The sequence below is a fragment of the Globicephala melas genome, chromosome 2 (genome assembly GCF_963455315.2).
Source record: "Globicephala melas chromosome 2, mGloMel1.2, whole genome shotgun sequence".
Lineage (NCBI taxonomy): Eukaryota > Metazoa > Chordata > Mammalia > Artiodactyla > Delphinidae > Globicephala > Globicephala melas.
The window spans coordinates 93,118,024-93,140,600 of NC_083315.2; the positions used below are offsets into that span (position 1 = coordinate 93,118,024).

At 36.5% G+C, this 22,577-nt stretch overlaps 1 protein-coding gene across 1 annotated transcript in view; it reads right to left on the reverse strand.

Annotated features, from left to right (window-relative positions):
* KNL1 (kinetochore scaffold 1) overlaps nucleotides 1-22,577 on the reverse strand; it is a 56,684-nt gene that overhangs the window by 25,119 nt on the left and 8,988 nt on the right. Inside the window, exons 5-9 of the mRNA XM_030842954.2 lie at nucleotides 16,732-16,784; nucleotides 15,811-15,844; nucleotides 13,553-13,590; nucleotides 7,417-7,469; nucleotides 1,499-6,592 (exon numbers count right to left, since the gene is read on the reverse strand). Coding sequence (XP_030698814.2) covers nucleotides 1,499-6,592; nucleotides 7,417-7,469; nucleotides 13,553-13,590; nucleotides 15,811-15,844; nucleotides 16,732-16,784 — 5,272 coding nt within the window. The remainder of the gene's footprint in view (nucleotides 1-1,498; nucleotides 6,593-7,416; nucleotides 7,470-13,552; nucleotides 13,591-15,810; nucleotides 15,845-16,731; nucleotides 16,785-22,577) is intronic.

Sequence of the window (22,577 nt, forward strand, 5' to 3'; positions counted from 1 at the left end):
TGTAAAACTCAGTTTCAGTGACAAGTTATCCAAATCAGTGTTCCCTCAACTTTTAAAATCTATGCCTTTTTTTAAAAAGGTTTTTAAAATAACACTTATTTCTTAAAAGTTAACACATGCAAAATAGGAAACCAAAAAACACAAGAAGAAAAAACAAAGTCATCCACAATCACAAGCAGTTTACTGTTTGATGTGTCGTCCTAGGTCTCGTTTGTGTACCTACAAAACTTAGCATCCATTTTTATGTAATTAAGATCATACAGTTATGTATCATGCTTTTTCACACATCATGAATATTTAACATTTCAAAGTCCCAAAGCTATGAGTATTTTGATAACCAAGAATACACTAAACCAACTCAATCTGGAAAGAAAAAATGTAATCCTGCCTTTCTTGGCAACAAAAATTTCATAAAAGACAAAAATGGCAACAGGCCTCTAGATAAAGATATTGGCAGAGTTATGATTAAAATACTACATTCCCTTAATGTTCAATTAAAAATGAGACATAATGCAACAGAGTACGTAAAGTATAATGCTTCTAAGAGGATTCATTACCTGATCTAAACTATTAAAGTGTTAGCAAGGAGGTATGTTTCCACTGAATTACTTAATGTATTCCTACAGTATAGCCAAGAGGTACACACATACATCAATGGTTATCATCAAAATTTAAATATGAACACATCCACATTTAGCCCTACCTTTATACTTCCTTCTGCCCCTCTGCTGCCAACCTAATGAACAAGTCCTGATGTACATTTCTCAGCTGAGGGTTTAACAATTCCATGTCCAAAATGTTGCTTTTTTATCAATTATAACAAAGATATTTACAAATGGGTTAATTCACTAGCTCTACTTTTTATCATACATTGTCACCTCAGGACTTCCAAAATGCCTAGATGTTGCAAAATAAAGAAACTTCTATGACTTTTAAATAAACACAAAATCTCACTTACTTCACTTTGAGATACTGGGCTTGATCTAGGCATTCTCCCATCCTCGAAAGAAATGGACTTTCAGCTTCTATATATCCTCACTAGCCAAGAAAATTCAGTCCAGCTTTTCTTTAAGCAGTTTGCATAATAAAAAAGCTTTTTACCCTCCAAATATTTTCACACTGAAGATGACCTGTCAAACCACATATACCCTGGCTAGAGATTCTAATATGCAAAGCCAAAATGACAAATCACTAGAAGTAACAGAATATTTAGAATTACACAATTTTGATATTAATTTTTGTACTACTTTCCATTTCATTTTTTGTGACCATTTGTCACTTCAAATTGTGTTTAAGTCTAACTGCTAGTCAATTAATTTCTTAAGATTCTACATAGGAATATTTCTGCAGGTGTATATATATATATATATATATATATATATATATATGTATATATAAAATTGGAAATAATCAATTCCTAGTTACCCGAGACTAAAATTAAAATTCAAGAATACTCATAAAAAATCAAGAACATTTCTTAATTCAAGACAGAGCTCACCTCCTGATCTTGTGCGGTATCACTAAACCTAATTTCACTTTTTCTGATTTTTTTCTCATCCTGAATATCATCTTCTTCTTCTTGTACCCAGGTTCTTTTTTGGCTATTGCAGGTTTCTTCCAGTTTATTTTCAGATGGTGAAATCTCTTTTTGGTATGTCTCAGTCAAAGCCTTTTCCTCAGTATCTATGCTAATAGAGTCTGAGGAATTAATCTCACCCGGATATATAGGAAGATTTTCCTCATTTATATATTGAGATGGACTTAAGTTCAGTTTAGCTGCAACAAATCCAGTGTCTGAATGTTTACTGGAGACTGGCTGAGTTTCTAAGTTATTTAAATCAGTTGTGTCTCCTGGAATCGGCTTCAGGTCATCAATACCAGTGACACTACAATTTCTCCTGTTTGGCAATCTGGGCAAAAATATTCCCAAAGAACATCTCCTCACTTTATCTTTTATAGTCGTCATTAATGGTACAGAGATGGTTTCAGCTCCATTATGAGAAATTTTATTTTCTTCATCCCTATCATCTTTAACACTGCTAGACACTATGTTAACATTATGTATTTCTGTAGCTTGCACTATACTCATATTACTGTGTGCCTTATTTACTAATTCAAGTAATTGTTCTGGAGAAGGTGGTATATGAACTGGTTGGAAATCTAAAAATTCTTCAGTTTTTTCATTCAAATTATTCCGATGTGGTTTGATACTACTAAAAGTTGCAGCATTAGATTCAATTACAGGATCTGATGCTTCTCTAGGATTGATATGAGTTTGAATAACTTGCTTGGTCAAGTCTGAGTTATTGTGGAAATCTATAGCTGTATTACATTTAGCTGTTTGAATATTTTTCTTTAGTTCTTTTTTACAGGCCATAGTAAACTGTTTCTCATTATTGAGCATTGTGGAATCGTTTTCACATATGGGTTCAGAGGCATTTCCTCTAACAATATTTAAATTCTTATTTCCCACTTTAGACAATATTGTTTCATCTTTACTGACAATACTCTGTCCTTGTTGAGGTAATGGATGTTGCTGGGCTGACAGATGATGCTGAGGAGCAACACAAACATCATCAACAAAGGTCTTCTTTAAACTATGCTCTGCATTATCAACAAAGGCCTCCGTTTGATCCTTTGGAAGCTTACAAGATACTCGCTTTGAGTTAAGTTTAGTCATCTCCCCCAAATCTTCACCATATACTAAAGTTTCATTAGCTAATAGATTTGGGGGCTCCTTAATCAGATCTTGATCTTTGAGTACTGTTAGGACACAGTCTAACTGTCCTTGGGTACTGGTTTGAACAACTTTTTCCTTCTCTAACAAAGAACAAGGAGCAGAAAGAGGCAGTCCCTCAGATTTCAAATAATATTCACTAGCTAAATTGTTTGCATAAGGAAGCTCATTTTGCACTGGGCAATGACTGGCTTTTACATCATCTTTATCACATAAGGGCATGCCATTCTCCTCCAAATTATCAAAAAAGGAAACATTAGGTAAACAGGAATAATTATCACTGGATCCACAAACAGCAGCTACAGAACTGCCTGTAAAACCCACATTTCTTCTATCTGTACTATTTAAGTGACAGCTTTCAATTTTGGCTTTTTCCAATACATAGGCCTGGACTACAACTTTCATGGCCTCTTCATCCACAGCAGTGCTATGGAATTTGACTTCTGTCTCACCTTGACCCCCAGACAATGTATTAGTAGGAACAAAGGGTATCACATGATGCTTTTGCTCAGTGTGAAGAACAGTTTTGTTTTCTACAGCCAGTGCTTGTTCTTTAGTGATTTCTTGAACAGAGCTACCATCCTTAAGAAAAGAAACACCCAAGGTTTTTCCTTTTGCTATTCCAAATTTAGGGTACTCTTGAAGTATTTTCTCCATGGCTTGACAATCAATGAAAACAGTGTGGGACTTAGTAACTTCCAGATCACTGTGATTATCTACAAACATAACAGTTTTGTCTATAGGCCCAGTGGTTCTTTTATCTGGTGAGAGAGGTTTATATTCTAAGGTAGTTGTATGACTTCTGGTAATCTCCATATCATCCTGCCCACATGTATATAAAACAGTATTAGAAGTTCCTTCCAAAGGCACCCAATGAGAGTCCTCTCTATCTTCCAGGACACCTTTGTTATTTATTTCCACTGTACAACTCTGGATGACATCCACACCATTTCTGTCATTCTTTGAAAATGCAATGGTCTTGTCATTTTTGAGTCTAAGGCTCTTCCTTCTCTGACTTTTGCCTGATAGAGATTCATTCAGAAATCCAGGCTTTTGTACATTTTTGTCATTTTTCCAAATGGTTGATTTAGACACTTCCATGTTATCAGCAGCTAAAAATGCTTCAGCTTTCTCTAAAGGATCACTATTAGACCATTCCCCCGGTAATGTTAGCTGGCTGACTTTTGCTACTGAGCGATCACTTTCACCGTTGTCCGGAAAGAAAACACCCTCCTTAGCAGGATTAGGTGTCACTTTTGATTTTTCTAGGCTTTTTCTTTTGGATAGTTCAAAGTTAGAGCTGTCTGGAAGCATAGTTTTCTCCTTTGCTTGGTAGTCAATGAAAACAGTATAGGACTTTGTCATCTCTAGTTCATCGTGATTATCTATAAACATTACAGTTTTGTCCACAGGCCTAGTAGTTATTTTATCTGGTGAGATAGTTTTACATTCTATAGCAGTTGTGTGACTTCTGGTGACCTCCATGTCATCCTGCCCACATGTATACAAAACAGTTTTAGAAGTTCCTGCCAAAGGCACCAAACGGGAATCATGTTCATCTAGTAAAGGTCTATGATTTATTTCCACTGTGTAACTCTTGGTGATATCCATATCATTCTCATCTCCCTCTGAAAATACAACAGTCTTATCAATTTTTAGTCTGCCAAGACTTTTCCTTTCACAAATTTTGACATCTTGCTTTTCATTCAGAATTCCAGTTTTGTCCTTCAACACACCCATGATATCATTAGAAATAAATACTCCAGTTTTTTCTATCGGACTTTCATTACATTTTTCAACTTTTACAGCTTTCTGTCTGTTTACCGTTGTTAGCTGGTTGTTAGTGTTTTCTAAATTAGTCTTACCTAGTTCTAGTACTTCAGAAGGACCAAATCCAATGACAACAGTGTGACTCTTGGTTAGGTCCATATTTTGCTCCTTCTCTGAACAAATAATTATCTTGTCATGAAAACAGTCAGGCGTGGGACTGCCTAAACTTTTCCTCAGTGGCTCAGGCAGTTTAGAATTCTGGTCTGGTACAGTTTTCACTGTTTGACTATTAACAGCAGTATTATGATTTCTCATGGCAGACTGTCCTTCTGATGAAAACAATGGCTTTGTAGTAGGAAACAAAAATTGCTCACAAGAAACTGTATTTCTATTATTTCTCAGTGTTACTTGTTTATCAAGATCTCCACCAGAGTATACTATATTATGGCTTGTTGCTATGTTCTGGTTAATATCAGGTGACTGAGGAGAATCTTTATCAAGATAGGGTGAAATATTCAAAACTTGATCTTTTCCTTTGTCCCATGTGTCAGTTGGGATGTTTTTAGATATTATGTTTGGTTGTCGGGATGGTTCAATACGACCTTTGGTCATTTCTTCCCATTCATCTGAAGGGCTTATGCTGTGAGAGTGAGATTTACTGGTATTCTCAGATGCCAGACTGTAAGATGCAAGAGGAAACTGACTTCCTACATTAGCTATGTGACTTTTAGTCAAATCCATATTTTCATCTGTGAAGATTTCAGTCCTTTTGTCAGTCAATGAAGTAAATAAAGGATTTTCCAGGTTCTGCTGTAATCTTTCCTTAGATACGTGAGGAACTGAGCTATAATTTATATTCATTTCCCCATCCTCTGACACGATTATGTGATTTTGGATCATCATTTCTTTTTCAGATACTGGTGCAGCTGCTATCTGTACATTTGTCTGAACTTGTTTAAAAATTTGATTATGTATTGCAACTGTGTGACTCTTGGTAATGTCCATGCTTTCTTCTCCCGAATAAATCGTATTCTCTCTGAGAAGAGAGATGGCATCTAGATTGGGATACATTTTAGAATAACTCCTGTCATGCTTTAGCAAATTCTTCTCCTCTCTCATACTTGAGAAACACTTGGTCAGTTCCATGGCATCATTACAACTAGAATAGAAAAATGTCTTATAATCTTGAATAGCTGGACTGGAACGTTTAGATTCTGGGATCATGGCCAATGTTCTGACGTCCTGGTTGGAAGTCTGTGTGACTGTCTGAATTTCTGTCCCTGTAATATGACTGCTGGTAATATGTATGTCACCTTCAGGGTTTAAGGAAGGGTCTTGAAAAGCATCGTTTGGTTTATCCTTAAAGACTGTCTTCTGTCCTAGTGCTTTAGCTCCATGACCTGTTGAAACATCCATCATGACATTCTGAGTTTGATTTTCTATTTCAGACAGATTATCTGCTGAAGGTAACTTCTGTATAGTGTGGTTAATTGTCAGGTCCATAAAGTCATTGCCATAAATTGTAATATCACCACCTTTAAATTCCCTTAAGCTGGGCTCACTGGATGTGGGAACCAAAGTCTGAATATTGGCTGTATGACATTGGGTAAAATTCATCCCATCGTCTTGTTCTCTAAAGTGTCTAGTCATATTACTGCTATTTGCATCTACACTAAGAGATACATGCATTTGATGCATAGAAGAGGCCCTATTTGATTCTTTGTAATGAATAGGCATCTCAGAATTTTCTTTATCAGGTCCTGTAAAAGGAGAAGCATTCGATTTTCCTGTTTTCAATCTTTTTATGAAGTCATTGAAATTTATTTTCTTTTCTGAGAAAGTGCTTTGATCCCCAGAAAAATTTAATTCTTTCTTCATTCTTGAATCCTCAGTGTGGAGCTTTAAGTTAGCCAGAAATGATGTGGTATCTATCTTGGTGGATTTTTCACTTTTGGTACAATCTAAAAGGCCTTTGGTAATCATCACAGTATGACTTGCTGTCAGGTCCATCTGGTTTTCATCTGAAAAGATGACTGTCTGGTCATTTGCATGTTTCCTTTCATGGTTGTATTCTGTAATTGAAACCTACAAAGAAAGGAAAATATAAGAGATCAAATCAAATGCAAACTTCTAAAAAGGTATTTTATAACATGTACTATATAGAAAGAGTATTATATAAACAATCCTAGATGATGGTTTCATGTTACATTGGTTTGTTTGAATCAATGGTGTGGTGTGCAGCACAGAATTTCTTAAATTTTTTTCTGAAGTCTGTGAATACTTTTAGTGTTTCTGAACAAATTAAAAGTTAATTATTCACCCACTAGACTGACTAAAAAATGAAAAGACTGACAATACCAAATATAACTATAATGTAAATTCGAATTGTTATATTAGATAGGTCATTCTCATTCTAAGTAAAAAAGACTTGGAAGGAATAAGTGCATGATGGCTAATTTATAGTACACTCTATACTCTTGGGTGGTTGAGTTGTCCTTGAATGCAGTGGTTTTACTTGTGAGGACATGGTCTAACTCTTTATTGCTCAAAGTACGGTCTGTGGACCAGTGCATTAGTATCACCTAGGAGACTGTTAGAAGTACAGAATTTCAGGACCTACCGCAGATCTGCTGGATAAGAATCTATATTTTAATAAAATCCTGAGATGATTCACATGCCCATTAAAGTTGAGAAGTCCTTATATAATTAACATATTTCCCTATTATTTAAACTGGCAGTGATTTAACTATACTTAGTTAACTGGATAGGTATGTAGTTTTTCCAGTCTATGTTGGTCCATTTTGGTAAGTAATCCCTAAATCATGTCACTAACATGAAATTTTTTGTGTTTTGAAAGTTTTAACTATCAAAGAAGATTAAAATATGAAGGCACTTGCATGAACTCATACCTCTCTCTGGGGCATCTGGGTCTGAATGGGAGCACAAAGCAATGTATTCATCCCTATTAAGTAAAAAGAAAAACTATAGTCAATGACAAAAATATATATGACCAAGAGCCTGCCTTCCCTTTTCTTAGGAATTTCATCAGCTACAAGTATTTACTAAAGTTTTTTCAGTTACTAAGTCCTTCCTAAATTTCACTGAGACTTTAAAATTTTCCCACTTTAGAGACAGAGAGTTCAGTGATTACTGTATTCTCTGTGTGATGAAAATATTTTTCGAATGTGGTAGAGAAGGTGGGATTCTAAAAGTGGAAAGTGTGGACTACTTTTTTTCCTCCTTCACTTCTCCATTTTTATTTCCTGGATAGTAGAAGTTACATAGTAAAGAGTACCAACTGATAAGACCAAAATGTTAATAGCATAGATGAACTTATTTGCAAAGCAGACAAACATAGACATAGAAAACAAATGTATGGATACCAAGGGGGGAAGGAAGGGTGGGGTGGATTGGGAGATGGGGATTGACATACAAACACTACTATGTATAAAACAGATAACTAATGAGAATAGACTGTATAGCACAGGGAACTCTACTCAATGCTCTGTGGTGACCTAAATGGGAAGGAAATCCAAGGAAGAGGGGATATATACATACGTGTGGCTGATTCACTTTGCTGTACAGCAGAAACTAAGACAATATTGTAAAACAACTATACTCCAATAAAAAAAAACAAAAAAAGACCAAGATATTAGGGTAAGATTCTGAGGCATCTTTTATTCTATGTTAAGGAGTCTAAATGTTTCCAGGATGAGACGTGCATTTTATAAAAATAATTCAAGAGAAGGAGAAGAAAGAAGATTCAAGAGAAGATAAACCAATGAGGAAGCTACTCTAAAAGTTCAGATACAACATGTTGAGAGTTTGTCTTAGGGCAAGAGACAATAAGAATGGAAATAAGGGATTAGACTCAAGACATTCTAGAACTAGAGATTGGTTCAAGATGGCGGAGTAGAAGAACGTGCGCTCACTCCCTCTTGCGAGAGCACCAGAATCACAACTAACTGCTGAACAGTCATTGACAGGAAGACAGTGGAACTCACCAAAAAAGATACCCCACATCCAAAGACAAAGGAGAAGCCACAATGAGATGGTAGGAGGGCTGCAATCACAATACAATCAAATCCCGTAACTCACAAACTGGAGAACACTTATACCACAGAAGTTCACCCACTGGAGTGAAGGTTCTGAACCCCATGTCAGGCTTCCCAACCTGGGGCTCTGGCAAATGGGAGGAGGAATTCCTAGAGAATCAGGCTTTGAAGGCTAGCGGGATTTGATTGCAGGACTTCGACAGGACTGGGGGAAACAGAGACTCCACTCTTGGAGGGCACACACAAAGTAGTATAGCATCGGGACTCAGGGGAAGGAGCAGTGACCCCATAGGAGACTGAACCAGACCTACCTGCTAGTGTCGGAGGGTCTCCTGCAGAGGCAGGGGGTGGCTGTGGCTCACCATGAGGACAAGGACACTTGCAGCAGAAGTTCTGGGAAGTACTCCTTGGCGTGATGCCTCCCAGAGTGCACCATTAGCCCCACCAAAGAGCCGGGTAGGCTCCAGCGTTGGGTCACTTCAGGCCAAACAACCAACAGGGAGGGAACCCAGCCCCACCCATCAGCAGACAAGCGGATTAAAGTTTTACTGGGCTCTGCCCACCAGAGCAACACCCAGCTCTACCCACCACCAGTCCCTCCCATCAGGAAACTTCCACAAGCCTCTTAGATAGCCTCATCCACCAGAGGGCAGACAGCAGAAGCAAGGAGAACTACAATCCTGCAGCCTGTGGGACAAAACCACATTCACAGAAAGATAGACAAGATGAAAAGGCAGAGGGCTATGTACTAGATGAAGGAACAAGATAAAACCCCAGAAAAACAACTAAATGAAGTGGAGATAGGCAACCTTCCAGAAAAAGAATTCAGAATAATGATAGTGAAGATGATCCAGGACCTCAGGAAAAGAATGGAGGCAAAGATCGAGAAGATGCAAGAAATGTTTAACAAAGATTTAGAAGAATTAAAGAACAAACAAACAGAGATGAACAATACAATAAGTGAAATGAAAACTACACTAGAAGGAATCAATAGCAGAATAACTGAGGCAGAAAAACAGATAAGTGACCTGGAAGACAGAATGGTAGAATTCACTGCTGCAGAACAGAATAAAGAAAAAAGAATGAAAAGAAATGAAGACAGCCTAAGAGACCTCTGGGACAACATTAAATGCAACAACATTCACATTATAGGGGTGCCAGAAGGAGAAGAGAGAGAGGAAGGATGCAAGAAAATATTTGAAGAGATTATAGTCGAAAACTTCCCTAACGTGGGAAAGGAAATAGCCACCCAAGTCCAGGAAGCGCAGCGAGTCCCATACAGGATAAACCCAAGGAGAAGCATGCTGAGACACACAGTAATCAAATTGGCAAAAATTAAAGACAAAGAAAAATTATTGAAAGCAGCAAGGGAAAAACAACAAATAACATACAAGGGAACTCCCATAAGGTTAACAGCTGATTTCTCAGAAGAAACTCTACAAGCCAGAAGGGAGTGGCATGATATATTTAAAGTGATGAAAGGGAAGAACCTACAAGCAAGATTACTCTACCCGGCAAGGATCTCATTCAGATTCGATAGAGAAATCAAAAGTTTTACAGACAAGCAAAAGCTAAGAGAATTCAGCACCACCAAACCAGCATTACAGCAAATGCTAAAGGAACTTCTCTAAGTGGGAAACACAAGAGAAGAAAAGGACCTACAAAAACAAACTCATAACAATTAAGAAAATGGTAACAGGAACATACACATTGATAATTAACTTAAACGTGAATGGATTAAATGCTACAACCGAAAGACACAGGCTTGCTGAATGGATACAAAAACAACACCCATATATATATGCTGTCTACAAGTGACCCACTTCAGACCTAGGGACACATACAGACTGCAAGTGAGGGGATGGAAAAAGATATTCCATGCAAATGGAAATCAAAAGAAAGCTGGAGTAGAAATACTCATATCAGATAAAATAGACTTTAAAATAAAGAATGTTACAAGAGACAAGGAAGGACACTACATAATGATCAAGGGATCAATCCAAGAAGAAGATATAACAATTATAAATATATATGCATCCAACATAGGAACACCTCAATACATAAGGCAACTGCTAACAGCTATAAAAGAGGAAATCGACAGTAAAACAATAATAGTGGGGGACTTTAACACCTCACTTACACCAATGGACAGATCATCCAAAATGAAAATTAATAAGGAAACACAAGCTTTAAATGCCACAATAGACCAGATAGATTTAATTGATATCTTTAGGACATTCCATCCCCAAACAGCAGATTACACTTTCTTTTCAAGTGCACACGGAACATTCTCCAGGACAGATCACATCTTGGGTCACAAATCAAGCCTCAGTAAATTTAAGAAAATTGAAATCATATCAAGCATCTTTTCCGACCACAATGCTATGAGATTAGAAATCGATTACAGGGAAAAAAAATGTAAAAAACATAAGCACATGGAGACTAAACAATATGTTACTAAATAACCGAGAGATCACTGAAGAAATCAAAGAGGAAATCAGAAAATACCTAGAGACAAATGACAATGAAAACATGAGGATCCAAAACCTATGGGATGCAGCAAAACCTGTTCTAGGAGGGAAGTTTATAGCAATACAAGCCCACCTCAAGAAGATGTGGTACACATATACAATGGAATATTACTCAGCCATAAAAAGGAATGAAATTGGGTCATTTGTAGAGACGTGGATGGATCTAGAGACTGTCATACAGAGTGAAGTAAGTCAGAGAGAGAAAAACAAATATCGTGTATTAACGCATCCATGTGGAACCTATAAAAATGGTACAGATGAACCGGTTTGCAGGGCAGAAATAGAGACACAGATGTAGAGAACAAACGTATGGACACCAAGGGGGGAAAGTGGTGGTGGGGGTGGTGGTGTGATAAATTGGGAGAATGGGATTGATATATATACACTAATATGTATAAAATGGATGACTAATAAGAACTGCTGTATAAAAAAATAAATAAAAAGAGTGGAAGTTGAGAAAAGAAAAAGAAAAAAAAGACATTCTAGAACTGAAATATAAAGGTTTAGGTAACAAACTGGATGTTGGAAATAAGGAAGGGACTGAAGATGCTATAATGAAACAGGAAATACATTTAAAAATTCTTAAGTTTAAAGGTAAATATTTAGAATATTTCAAAGAGTTTATGGCAACCTCGACTGAATATGATGAAGTAATTATGGGCTTTTTATTAAAGCTTTATTTACATATCCAGCTTCCATTCTTGTCATTTACTTAACAAATATTGTTTCAGAACCTATTATGTGCCCCAGAACTCAACCATATACTAAAGCACAAAGAACAAGACAAAATTTCTGGACTCAAAAGAGTTCCTAGTTTAATAAGAGAGCCAAAAGTAAATACCTAAAATACAGCATGATAAATTCTACAATAGGGACTTCCCTGGTGGCACAGTGGTTAAGAATCTGCCTGCCAATGCAGGGGACAGGGGTTCGAGCCCTGGTCTGGGAAGATCCCACAGGCCGTGGAGCAACTAAGCCCGTGCGCCACAACTACTGAGCCTGCACTCTAGATCCCGCGAGTCACAACTACTGAGCCCACGCGCCCCAGAGCCCGTGCTCCGCAACAAGAGAAGCCACCGCAATGAGAAGCCTGTGCACCACAACGAAGAGTAACCCCCACTTGCGGCAACTAGAGAAAGCCTGTGCGCAGCAACAAAGGCCCAACGCAGCCAAAAATAAAAATAAATAAATAAATTTATATTAAAAAAAATCTACAATAGACTAAGAAATAAAAGGGGTGTTGTAAGAGCACAAAACAGAGTGACTAACTCCTTGGTTTTGTCAGTGAAGGCTTGATTTAAGCCAGTATTACTTAACGTATGTTGCCAGATGGTGAACTGCTTATTATCAATTAATTAATTCATTTTGAGATAAGGAGCTTGCAGCTGATGTAAAATTCCTTTCATCAGTAGAGCTTTGCTAAGAAAAAAATGCCGCTAAACAGTAGCTTACTGCCATAGTTGGTTTACATTCTATTGCAAGTTCCTTTTCTGTCAAGGACTATAACAGTTTGTGGACTGGTTACTTTGAAAGCACTAAAGTTAAGCTAAGTGAAAAGCTAAGTTAAGTGAAAGATGAGAAGACTGTTAGACAAACTGTATTAGGAAGATCACTTTAGGCAGAGGAAATAGCATTTACAAATGGATACAGGCAGGAAAAAAGTCCACATGGGAAACTGCAAGTAGTTATTCATGGGCTAGAGCACAGGATGCCTATAAAGGGCTGGAGATAAACTTGGAGAAAAAAACAAGCCAAATTATAAAAGGTTTTCCAAGTTTATGCTAAAGAGTGTGGGTTTTATCCTGTAAGCAAAATAGTGTCACTGAACAACTGTAAGCTGGGAGGTAATATGATAAGATTTAGAAATATGTAGAATGGACTAGAAGGATAAGAAACTAAATACAATAGCTCAAGAAAGAACAGCGAGGACTTGAATTCAAATACGGGCAGAAGGAACAGAGAATAACTAACAGATGGGCCAGATATTTTGGAGACAGAATTGAAGGAGAATAGGGCCTGAGGAATTCCCTGGTGGTCCAGTGGTTAGGACTCCTCGCTGGTCCAGTGGTTAGGACTCCTCGCTACCACTGCAGGGGGCCCAGGTTCGATCCCTGGTCTGGGAACTAGGATCCCGCAAGCCGCACAGCCAGAAAAAAAGAAAAAAAAAAATCAAAGAGAATAGGGCCAAATGGATATGGGGAAAGGAGGAAAAGGTAAAACATGACTCAATTCCTGACTTGAGTGAATGACAGTGAGTGGGAGTTCAAGACAGAGAACAACAGGAACAGCAGGTTTGAGAGAAATATTAGTAAGTTTGTGAAATTTTAAATTAAAGATTTTGTGTAAAGAAGAACACTTTCTCTACATTTTTTGTTCATGGTTCCCTTACATATTACTTTTCAAGGAATCTAGATAAAGAGAAAAACGTATGATAAGAAAAGTACTCTGATCATACTCACCAGTTATCTCACAGTAGTTATCTTCTGGATTCTTATTCCTAAAAATTATAAAGTAATTTAAAAATCTATACTCTGGACAATTACCAAGAATCACAACAGTTGAAAGAGTAGGGTAGGCAATAGGTTTTCGCAGGGTGACTGGCAGAAAACTCCAAAGACATCTTTAAAAAAAGACTCATCTGGGCTTCCCTGGTGGCGCAGTGGTTGAGCGTCCGCCTGCCGATGCAGGGGACACGGGTTCGTGCCCTGGTCCGGAAAGATCCCACATGCCGCAAAGCGGCTGGGTCCGTGAGCCATGGCCGCTGGGCCTGCGCGTCCGGAGCCTGTGCTCCGCAGCGAGAGAGGCCACAACAGTGAGAGGACCGCGTACCGCAAAAAATAAATTAAAAAAAAAAAAAAAGACATCTAATACTAGCAGAAAAAATTACAAGGCAATTAAAGGACCTTATCATTAATTTTTTTCAGATATCTAAATTTCAAGAACACTATAAAAATATGTTTAATACATGCTGCTTGCTTTTTCTTTTTAATTTTTTATTAAAAGAATATATATATTTTTTGGCCGTGCCACGAGGCTGCGGGATCTTAATTCTCCGACCAGGGATCGAACCCGGGTCCCCTGCAGTAGAAGCATGGAGTCCTAACAGCTGGGCCGCCAGGGAATTCCCTATTTTTTTTTTAAAGAATGACCTGTAGGGGCTTCCCTGGTGGTGCAGTGGTTAAGAATCCACCTGCTCAATGCAGGGGACACGGGTTTGAGCCCTGGTCCAGGAAGATTCCACATTCCTCACAGCAGCTAAGCCTGTGAGCCACAACGGCTGAGCCTGCACTCTAGAGCCCCAGAGCCACAACTACTGAGACCACGTGCCACAACTACTGAAGCCCACACGCCTAGAGCCAGTGCTCTGCCACAAGAGAAGCCACTGCAGTGAGAAGCCCACACTGCAATGAAGAGTAGCCCCGGCTCCCCGCAAACAGAGAAAGCCTGAGCATAGCAACGGAGACCCAACGCAGCCAAAATTAAAATAAATTTAAAAAAAAAAAAAAACGACGAAAAAACGAATGACCTGTAAAGCAACTCATTTTCTAGAAATTTAGCTTTAAAAAAAAAAGGTAAGTCAAAGGAAACAACCCAGGGAATTCCCTGGCAGTCCAGTGGTTAGGACTCCGCGCTTCCACTGCCGGGGACCCAGGTTCAATCCCTGGCTGGGGAACTAAGATCCCAGGGCGCAGCCAAAAAAAAGTTAACCCAAATGTCCATCAATGGGGAGCTGACTAAATGTTGGTGCAGACATACAACAGATTATAATAGACTGAGGTAGATCTACATGTAACAACATGGAAAGTGCCAAAGACATTGAGTGATCCCATTTTTGTCTTGTCTAAAAAAAAAAAGCTAAAGATAAACCATGCACTTGGATATACATATAAAATTTCTGCAAGGACATCCAAAATTATCAACAGTGGTTATCTGTGAGGAGCCTAAGTAATATGGCCTAGAGATTTTTCTGTCAATATATAAAGAGACTTTTTTTTTTTCCCAGCTCAACACTAGTCAATTACATGGAAAAACTGTAATTTATTTAACCAGTCCCTTACTGATGGACCTTTAGGATCTTTTACATCTTTTACTATTAAAATAAATGTTACAGTGAATAACTTTATATCATCATTTCACACATTTACAAGTGTATTGGTAAGATAAATTCGGAGATGAAATCTCTGAGCCAAAGAGCATGTGCATTTAAAATTTTGAATGATATTGCCAATTGCCTTCTACAATATATACCCACTAGCAATGAGACTTTTTACCTATATTCTTAACTGATTAGATGAAAAATTATGTCTCAATATAGTCTAAGTTTGTATTTCTCTTATGATTAAGATAAGCATGTTTTCATTTGTTCAAGCCTACTGCTATTTAATTTTTGTATTAATGTTATAATAAGAAAAACTAGTTTAATGAAAAAAATCTGAGGACTTGGTATTTGTTTTGTACTAGCTCATGTATTTGAGGATTTATATATGAAAGTAGAATGTTTCATCCCTCTTAATAGGATAAGGTGTACAATGCACATACTTATCAACTATAGCAGTATATTAAATTATGCAAAGAATTTGTTTTCTGAATTAATCCTAAGTATTCCACAAAAGGGAATGGAAATAAAAAACAAAAAGAATTTTAACTTTAAAAACACTTCATTTAATAGGAATAAACAAGTTTTAAAGTATAACTTACATCACTTTTTTTTACTTACTGCATAAATAGGACATTTCCTCCTGCTTCTGTTTCTATAAATAGAGAAAAGATTAAAGTTTTTCAATAATACACTGATTAAGCATTAGAAAAATTGCATAAGGACATTAACAATAAAAAAAAATACTAACCATGTACCTTTCATTCTGCCCCCCATGGCTCAAGTTACACTTTTTTTTTTTTTACATCTTTATTGGAGTATAATTGCTTTACAATGGTGTGTTAGTTTCTGCTTTATAACAAAGTGAATCAGTTATACATATACATATGTTCCCATATCTCTTCCCTCTTTCATCTCCCTCCCTCCCACCTTCCCTATCCCACCCCTCCAGGCGGTCACAAAGCACAGAGCTGATCTCCCTGGCTATGCGGCTGCTTCCCACTAGCTATCTACCTTACATTTGGTAGTGTATATATGTCCATGCCTCTCTCTCGCTTTGTCACAGCTTACCCTTCCCCCTTCCCATATCCTCAAGTCCATTCTCTAGTAGGTCTGTGTCTTTATTCCTGTCTAACGCCTAGGTTCTTCATGACATTTTTTTCCTTAAATTCCATATATATGTGTTAGCATATGGTATTTGTCTTTCTCTTTCTGACTTACTTCACTCTGTATGACAGACTCTAGGTCTATCCACCTCATTACAAATAGCTCAATTTCATTTCTTTTTATGGCTGAGTAATATTCCATTGTGTATATGTGCCACATCTTCTTTATCCATTCATCCGATGATGGACACTTAGGTTGTTTCCATCTCCGGGCTATTGTAAATAGAGCTGCAATGAACATTTTGGTACATGACTCTACAAGTTACACTTTTTGAGCAATAAGATGGATACTAAGTTATACCAATTATCTGGTTAGATAACCACAGCATAATTATATAGACAACAGATTTAGCAGGGATTGCAGTAACAAATTTACCTGAAATTTCTGACTTTTCCACTATTTTCATATGAGGGTCTGTCTGGAATACTCTAGAAAACAAAATAAAGATTACTGAAAACCTGCAAGGTTTTTTTTTTTTTTTTTAAATAGTGTGGCTTGTAGGATCTTAGTTCCCTGACCAAGGATAGAACCTGTGCCCCCTCCAGTGGAAGCACAGAGTCCTAACCACTGGACTGCCAAGGAATTCCCTGGCAATGTTTTATTGGGTAGGCCAAAAAGTGCCTTCGGTTTTTTAAGTAAAAATAAAAGATGCATTTCTCATTTTCACCAAGGACTTTATTGAACAACGTATTTACCCTTTTTTGTTCCACTACCTTCTGCCATTTTTCAGGCAACTTCATAATTCCATCTTCGCAAAAGATGGATCTTTTTGAGCAAAGTACTGTTCCAGGTGCCTTTTACAGTCTTCCAGGGGATTGAAATTTTTTCCATTAAGAGAATGTTGTAAAGACCAAAATGAATGGAAATCCAAAGGTGCAATGTCTGGTGAATATGGCGGATGAATCAGAACTTCCCATACAAGTTTTGACAGTTTTTGCCCGGTCATGAAAGAAACATGCAGTCTTGTGTTATCCTGATGGAAGATTATGCGTTTTCTGTTGACTAATTCTGGATTCTTTTCGTCGAGTGCTGCTTTCAGTTGGTCTAATTGGGAGCAGTACTTGTTGGAATGAATCGTTTGGTTTTCTGGAAAAAGCTCATAATAGAGGACTCCTTTCCAATCCCACCATATACAGAACATCAACATCTTTGGTGTGGTTGGTGGTGGTTCATTTCACTTGCCCAAGATCTCTTTCATTCCACATTATTGTACAGTATCCACTTTTCATTGCCCATCACAATTTGTTTTAAAAATGGAACATTTTCATTATGTTTCAGTAGAGAATCGCATGCAGAAATATGGTCAAGAAAGGTTTTTTGCTTAACTTATGTGGAACCCAAACATCAAAGCTATTCACATAACCAAGCTGGTGCAAATGATTCTCAACGCTTGATTTGGATATTTTGAGTATGTTGGCTATCTCCCTCATGGTGTAACGCTGACTGCTCTCAATTATTGTTTCGATTTGATTGCTATCAACTTCAACTGGTCTACCTGACCATGGAGCATTATCCAGTGAGCAATCTCTAGCATGAAACTTCGCAAACCACTTTTGACACGTTTGATTGATCACAGCACCTTCTCCATACATTGCACAAATCTTTTTTTGCGTTTCACTTGCTTTTCTACCTTCTTGAAATAAAGCATAATATGACTAAAATGTTGCTTTTTTTCTTCCAACTTCAATATTAAAATGGCTATACAAAAATTCACCAATTTTGGTAAGTCTTTTTTAAAATGCATTCTGATATAACAGCTGTCACATACAATCTAACAAAATTGTTTCGAATGAAGTTAAAGACACTAAGTGCTACTAGAGCCATCTTACAGAAAAAATGGAATGAACCTTTTGGCCCACCCAATAAAAGAATATTTTATGACTGAACTGGATTTATCCCAGGAATGCTAAGATAACTCAACACCCCAAAATTTGTTTTATCATATTAAAGATTAAACTGGGAAAAACTCTAGTTATTTTAATAGATGATCAAAAACATTTATAAAATCCAATATCCATTCTTGTTTAAATGCAAAACAAAAATCTGCAACAGTAAAGTTAAATTTAACCAACAATACAGGGAGAATAGGTGTACTGATTTTAACAAATGTAAATTGGCTGAGCTACCCTATTAAAAAATGGCTATTGACTAAATTTTTAAAAATTTTAAACTCAATCTACAACCTGTAAGTTACAAATTAAAATTTTTCACAGCTAAAAATTATCTGTGGACAAACAACAGAAAAGATAATTATGAAGTCATCCAACACATTAACTAAGTTTCATAGCAATAAAGTATTAGAACTAAATAAGGTTGCTATCATACAGTAGGAGGAAAGTTATCAATGAAAACTAACAATGAATAAACCAAATTACATGTAAAAAAAAAGAAGTCAGAGGAAAAAAATGAAAGAAATACAAAGAAGAAAATGCAGAAATATATTTAGATGCCTTAAGATCCAAATTTTAGAACACCACATATTAGGTAGACAAAGAGTAAGTTGTAAATGTATATAATTAATAAAACATATTTAGCAAACATATAGAGACACCTAACTGAAAGGGCAAAATAATTCTTTCCTCCATATTTATCTTTCTGGATATTTATCTTAATTATGGTTGTTCCTTGCTCTCTCATTTTTTTTTTCAACCTATATAGTGTCTGTGACACAAGGAAAGCTTTCAAAGGTACAATCTGTTGCAAAAATTATTTATGAACCAAGAAAGACACATGCTTTAATAACACAAAATTTAAAGGGTTTAACCAAACAAAAACTTTAAAATATTTTCTTCAATATCGTCTGGGTAGACAAGGAAATAAAAAATGAAATGTTTCAAAATGAGAAGGAAAAAAAAAGCATAAATGAACAAAATATAGAAAAAATAGTAATGAAAAATAAAGTACAAATTAAAATAACTAAGATAACAATAAAATCAGCTAAAATTAAGTGTTAAAATCTAATCTTTACAGTGCCTTAGGGAAAAAAAGGTACATTACTAGAGGTACTAAAACCAATAACAAAAATGTAATAATGACTATGTAACCATTGCTTCTTTTAAGTCCGGCAATTCTACTTTGGGGACTATAATCCCAAGGAAGTAACTCAAAAGAAAAAAGGTAATTTACACAAAAATATCTAACACAGCACAAGGAACAATCAAATGCTTAACAGAAAATTTAAAATAGTTATTTTTACATTAACATTAATATTCCTAAAGAAAACATGTAAGGAAATTCCCTAACAGTCCAGTGGTTAGGACTCAGTGCTTTCACCAAGTAGCCTGGGTTCAATCCCTGGTCAGGGAGCTAAGATCCACAAGCCAAGTGGCGTAGCCAAAAAAATCAAAAAAACAAAAAAACAGCACGTGAAGGAAAAGTCAGTCTGAAACAAAGGGGAGAAAATGAGTTATTAAATCAAACCTTGGCCACACCTATTCAAGGAGTATACTGGGAGTATACAGACAGAATCATTCAAGGCTTGCAACAGGTGTGTATGTACCTACTGTGGACATGGATTCATTAGCCTGGTGCCATTAAACATTCTGAACCATTCAAATAACTAACAGTTCAGATTCCATGATCAGCAAGCCATATTTACATTATAATTTACTTTCTTAGGTAGAATGCCTATAAGGAATGTATTGATCTACTCAAATAAGGGTTCTGATTCATTTGATTTGGTTCTCATGATATATTTAGTAGTAGCATTCTTATTTATACACAAATCTCTAGTGAATCTGTTTAGTAGAAGTCCATCTCTAAGAGGCCCATTTCTGGTACAGAAAAAACCAATATGGAGTCTGCAAAGCCAAGGGCAAGATCTAGGAAGACAGTAGCAATGTCACCAAGGAATATACCACCTAGGGAAGTCTACTGGCAGGCAATAGCTAGTCTTCCCTGATAATACCAAATCTTACTATGTCTTTCCCACCCCCCACTCCCAGAATTCAATACATATGAAATATTGACAACTCATGTTTATCCAGGAAGACGTTAATTGATTTGTGGATAAAAGATGGATAGAAAAGAAGTATAAAACAATTAAAATTACTATCAGTCGACAACAATGAATTTATATTTCAGAAGGTACCTACTGTTTGGAACTACTCAGTAACAGAAAGATGTCACATAGTCTGCAGCTAAGTGGGAACCCCCTTCTTCACCCCTTACCAACATTTACTTACTACTCCTCTAAGGAAAAGAAGAAAACATGTTCCAAATAGCCCCACAACTGAAATCCTGGGCAACTATAAACTTATCCTAATGCAAAATCATGTTTTATATGGCAAATACAGAATTGAATTTCTTTAATCTGTCTGATCCTAAAGGTTTGTTAAGATAAAGAATTCGGAGGAGAGACAGGAACAAATGAGGAATGGGAAACAATGCAGATCAAAGCCCAGGACTTTCCTAGGAAGATTTCTGGACAAGAAACAATCAAGCCTCATCCTAAAATGTTTAAATTCAAGGTTAAATTGATCTAGGAGCTCACCTCACAATACGCCAAGTTAAAGAAATCTGAATTATACAGAAAATAAAATTTGAAGAAGGTGATATTAAGTAGACAAGCTATCTTTATGATAACTAAAAGGAGAGCCTGTTTACAAAAAGACAGGTACCCTGGAACACCATCACATCCCCTCTCCCTCCACAGAAATGTCTTGAAAATAGGTGGTTCAGGAAAACCCAACCCATTCAATGATGAGTAAAAAGTATACAATCTATAAGGACACCATAAGATTAAAAGAAAGCAAAGTATAACATAACTTAACATAAGAAAAACACTCAGAAAAATGTTGTCCCAGAGAAAATGAAAATTGTATGCATACAGTTTTTTATGGACTTAAAAAACATAACAAATCAATCATCTCTATCAAAGACAGAAATGAAAGCAAAAATACAAGAACTCAAGGAAAAGATGGTAAGAAAACAGGAAATGACACACAAATAGATGAAACTCATGAAAGAAGCAGAAGAAAAAATATAATCATCACAGAATGAAGGCAAAACTGGAAGAGACATAAGGGTAAGTAAGTATCTTGGAAAATATGGTAAAGGACATAGAAAAAAATTTTAACTGAACAAAGTAAAAGAAAATAAAAGGACTTAAGATAGAATATAATACAGAAGAAAACCAAAGAATCTAAACATAATTTGTGTTTCTAAATTATGGAGTCCCTAACGAAATTTAAATAATGAAATAGAAAAAGATATTTAAAGGTTAATTCAAGATTCAAGACCCAAAACAGTCAAAATAAAGATGTATCCAAGTAAAGTCAATAAACTTCAAAGATAAAGGAAAAAAAAAAATCTGTTAGGTAGCCTGTCAAAAAGATCTAGTTGTTTATGAGGGGGAAAAATCAAGCTCTCCTCTGACTTGTTCATAGAAACATTCAATGCCAGAAGATAACAGAATCACATTAACAAGTTCCTTAAAGAAAATGTGGGGTGGTGGTGGGATGAATTGCGAGACTGGGATTGACATACATACACTAATATGTATAAAATAGATAACTAATAAGAACCTGCTGTATAACAAACAAAAACAAAAAACAAAAAAAAACCCTCAGTGACTTTGGTGTTTGATAAAAAACAAAAACAAAAACAAAACAAAACATATTCAAAGTGAAAAAAAGAAAATGTGAACTGAAGATTTTATATCCAGCTAAATCTTCAAGTATAAAGGCTATGACTAACAGTCTGAGCGCCCAAGAACTCAGGGAGTATTGCTTCAATGAGCCTTTCTTGGGAAAACATAAGATAAAAAGCTTTGGCCAACCAAGAGATAATTAGGGCAACTATAGTAATAGAACTGATGTGAACATTTAAATATATAGAATACAACTAAGACACAAATGTGACAAATGACCTAATGTCAAATACCCAGAGAGAGAGATAGAGAGATAAGAGAGTGAGAGAAAGGGAGAAAGAGATATAATACAACTTTAAAAAAAGGTGGGGTGAGGGAAGAACTTCCCTGGTAGTCCAGTGGTTAAGACTCCGTGCTCCCAATGCAGGGGGACCACGTTCGATTCCTGGTCAGGGAACTAAGATCCCACACACTGCAACTAAGCCCGCATGCCCCGAGAGCCACACGTCGCAACTACTGAGCCCACGCACTCTAGAGCCTGCACACCACAACAAGAGAAGCCCAACGCTGCAACGAAGACCCAGCGTGGCCAAAATAAATAATAAATAAATAAATAAAATTTTAAAAAAAG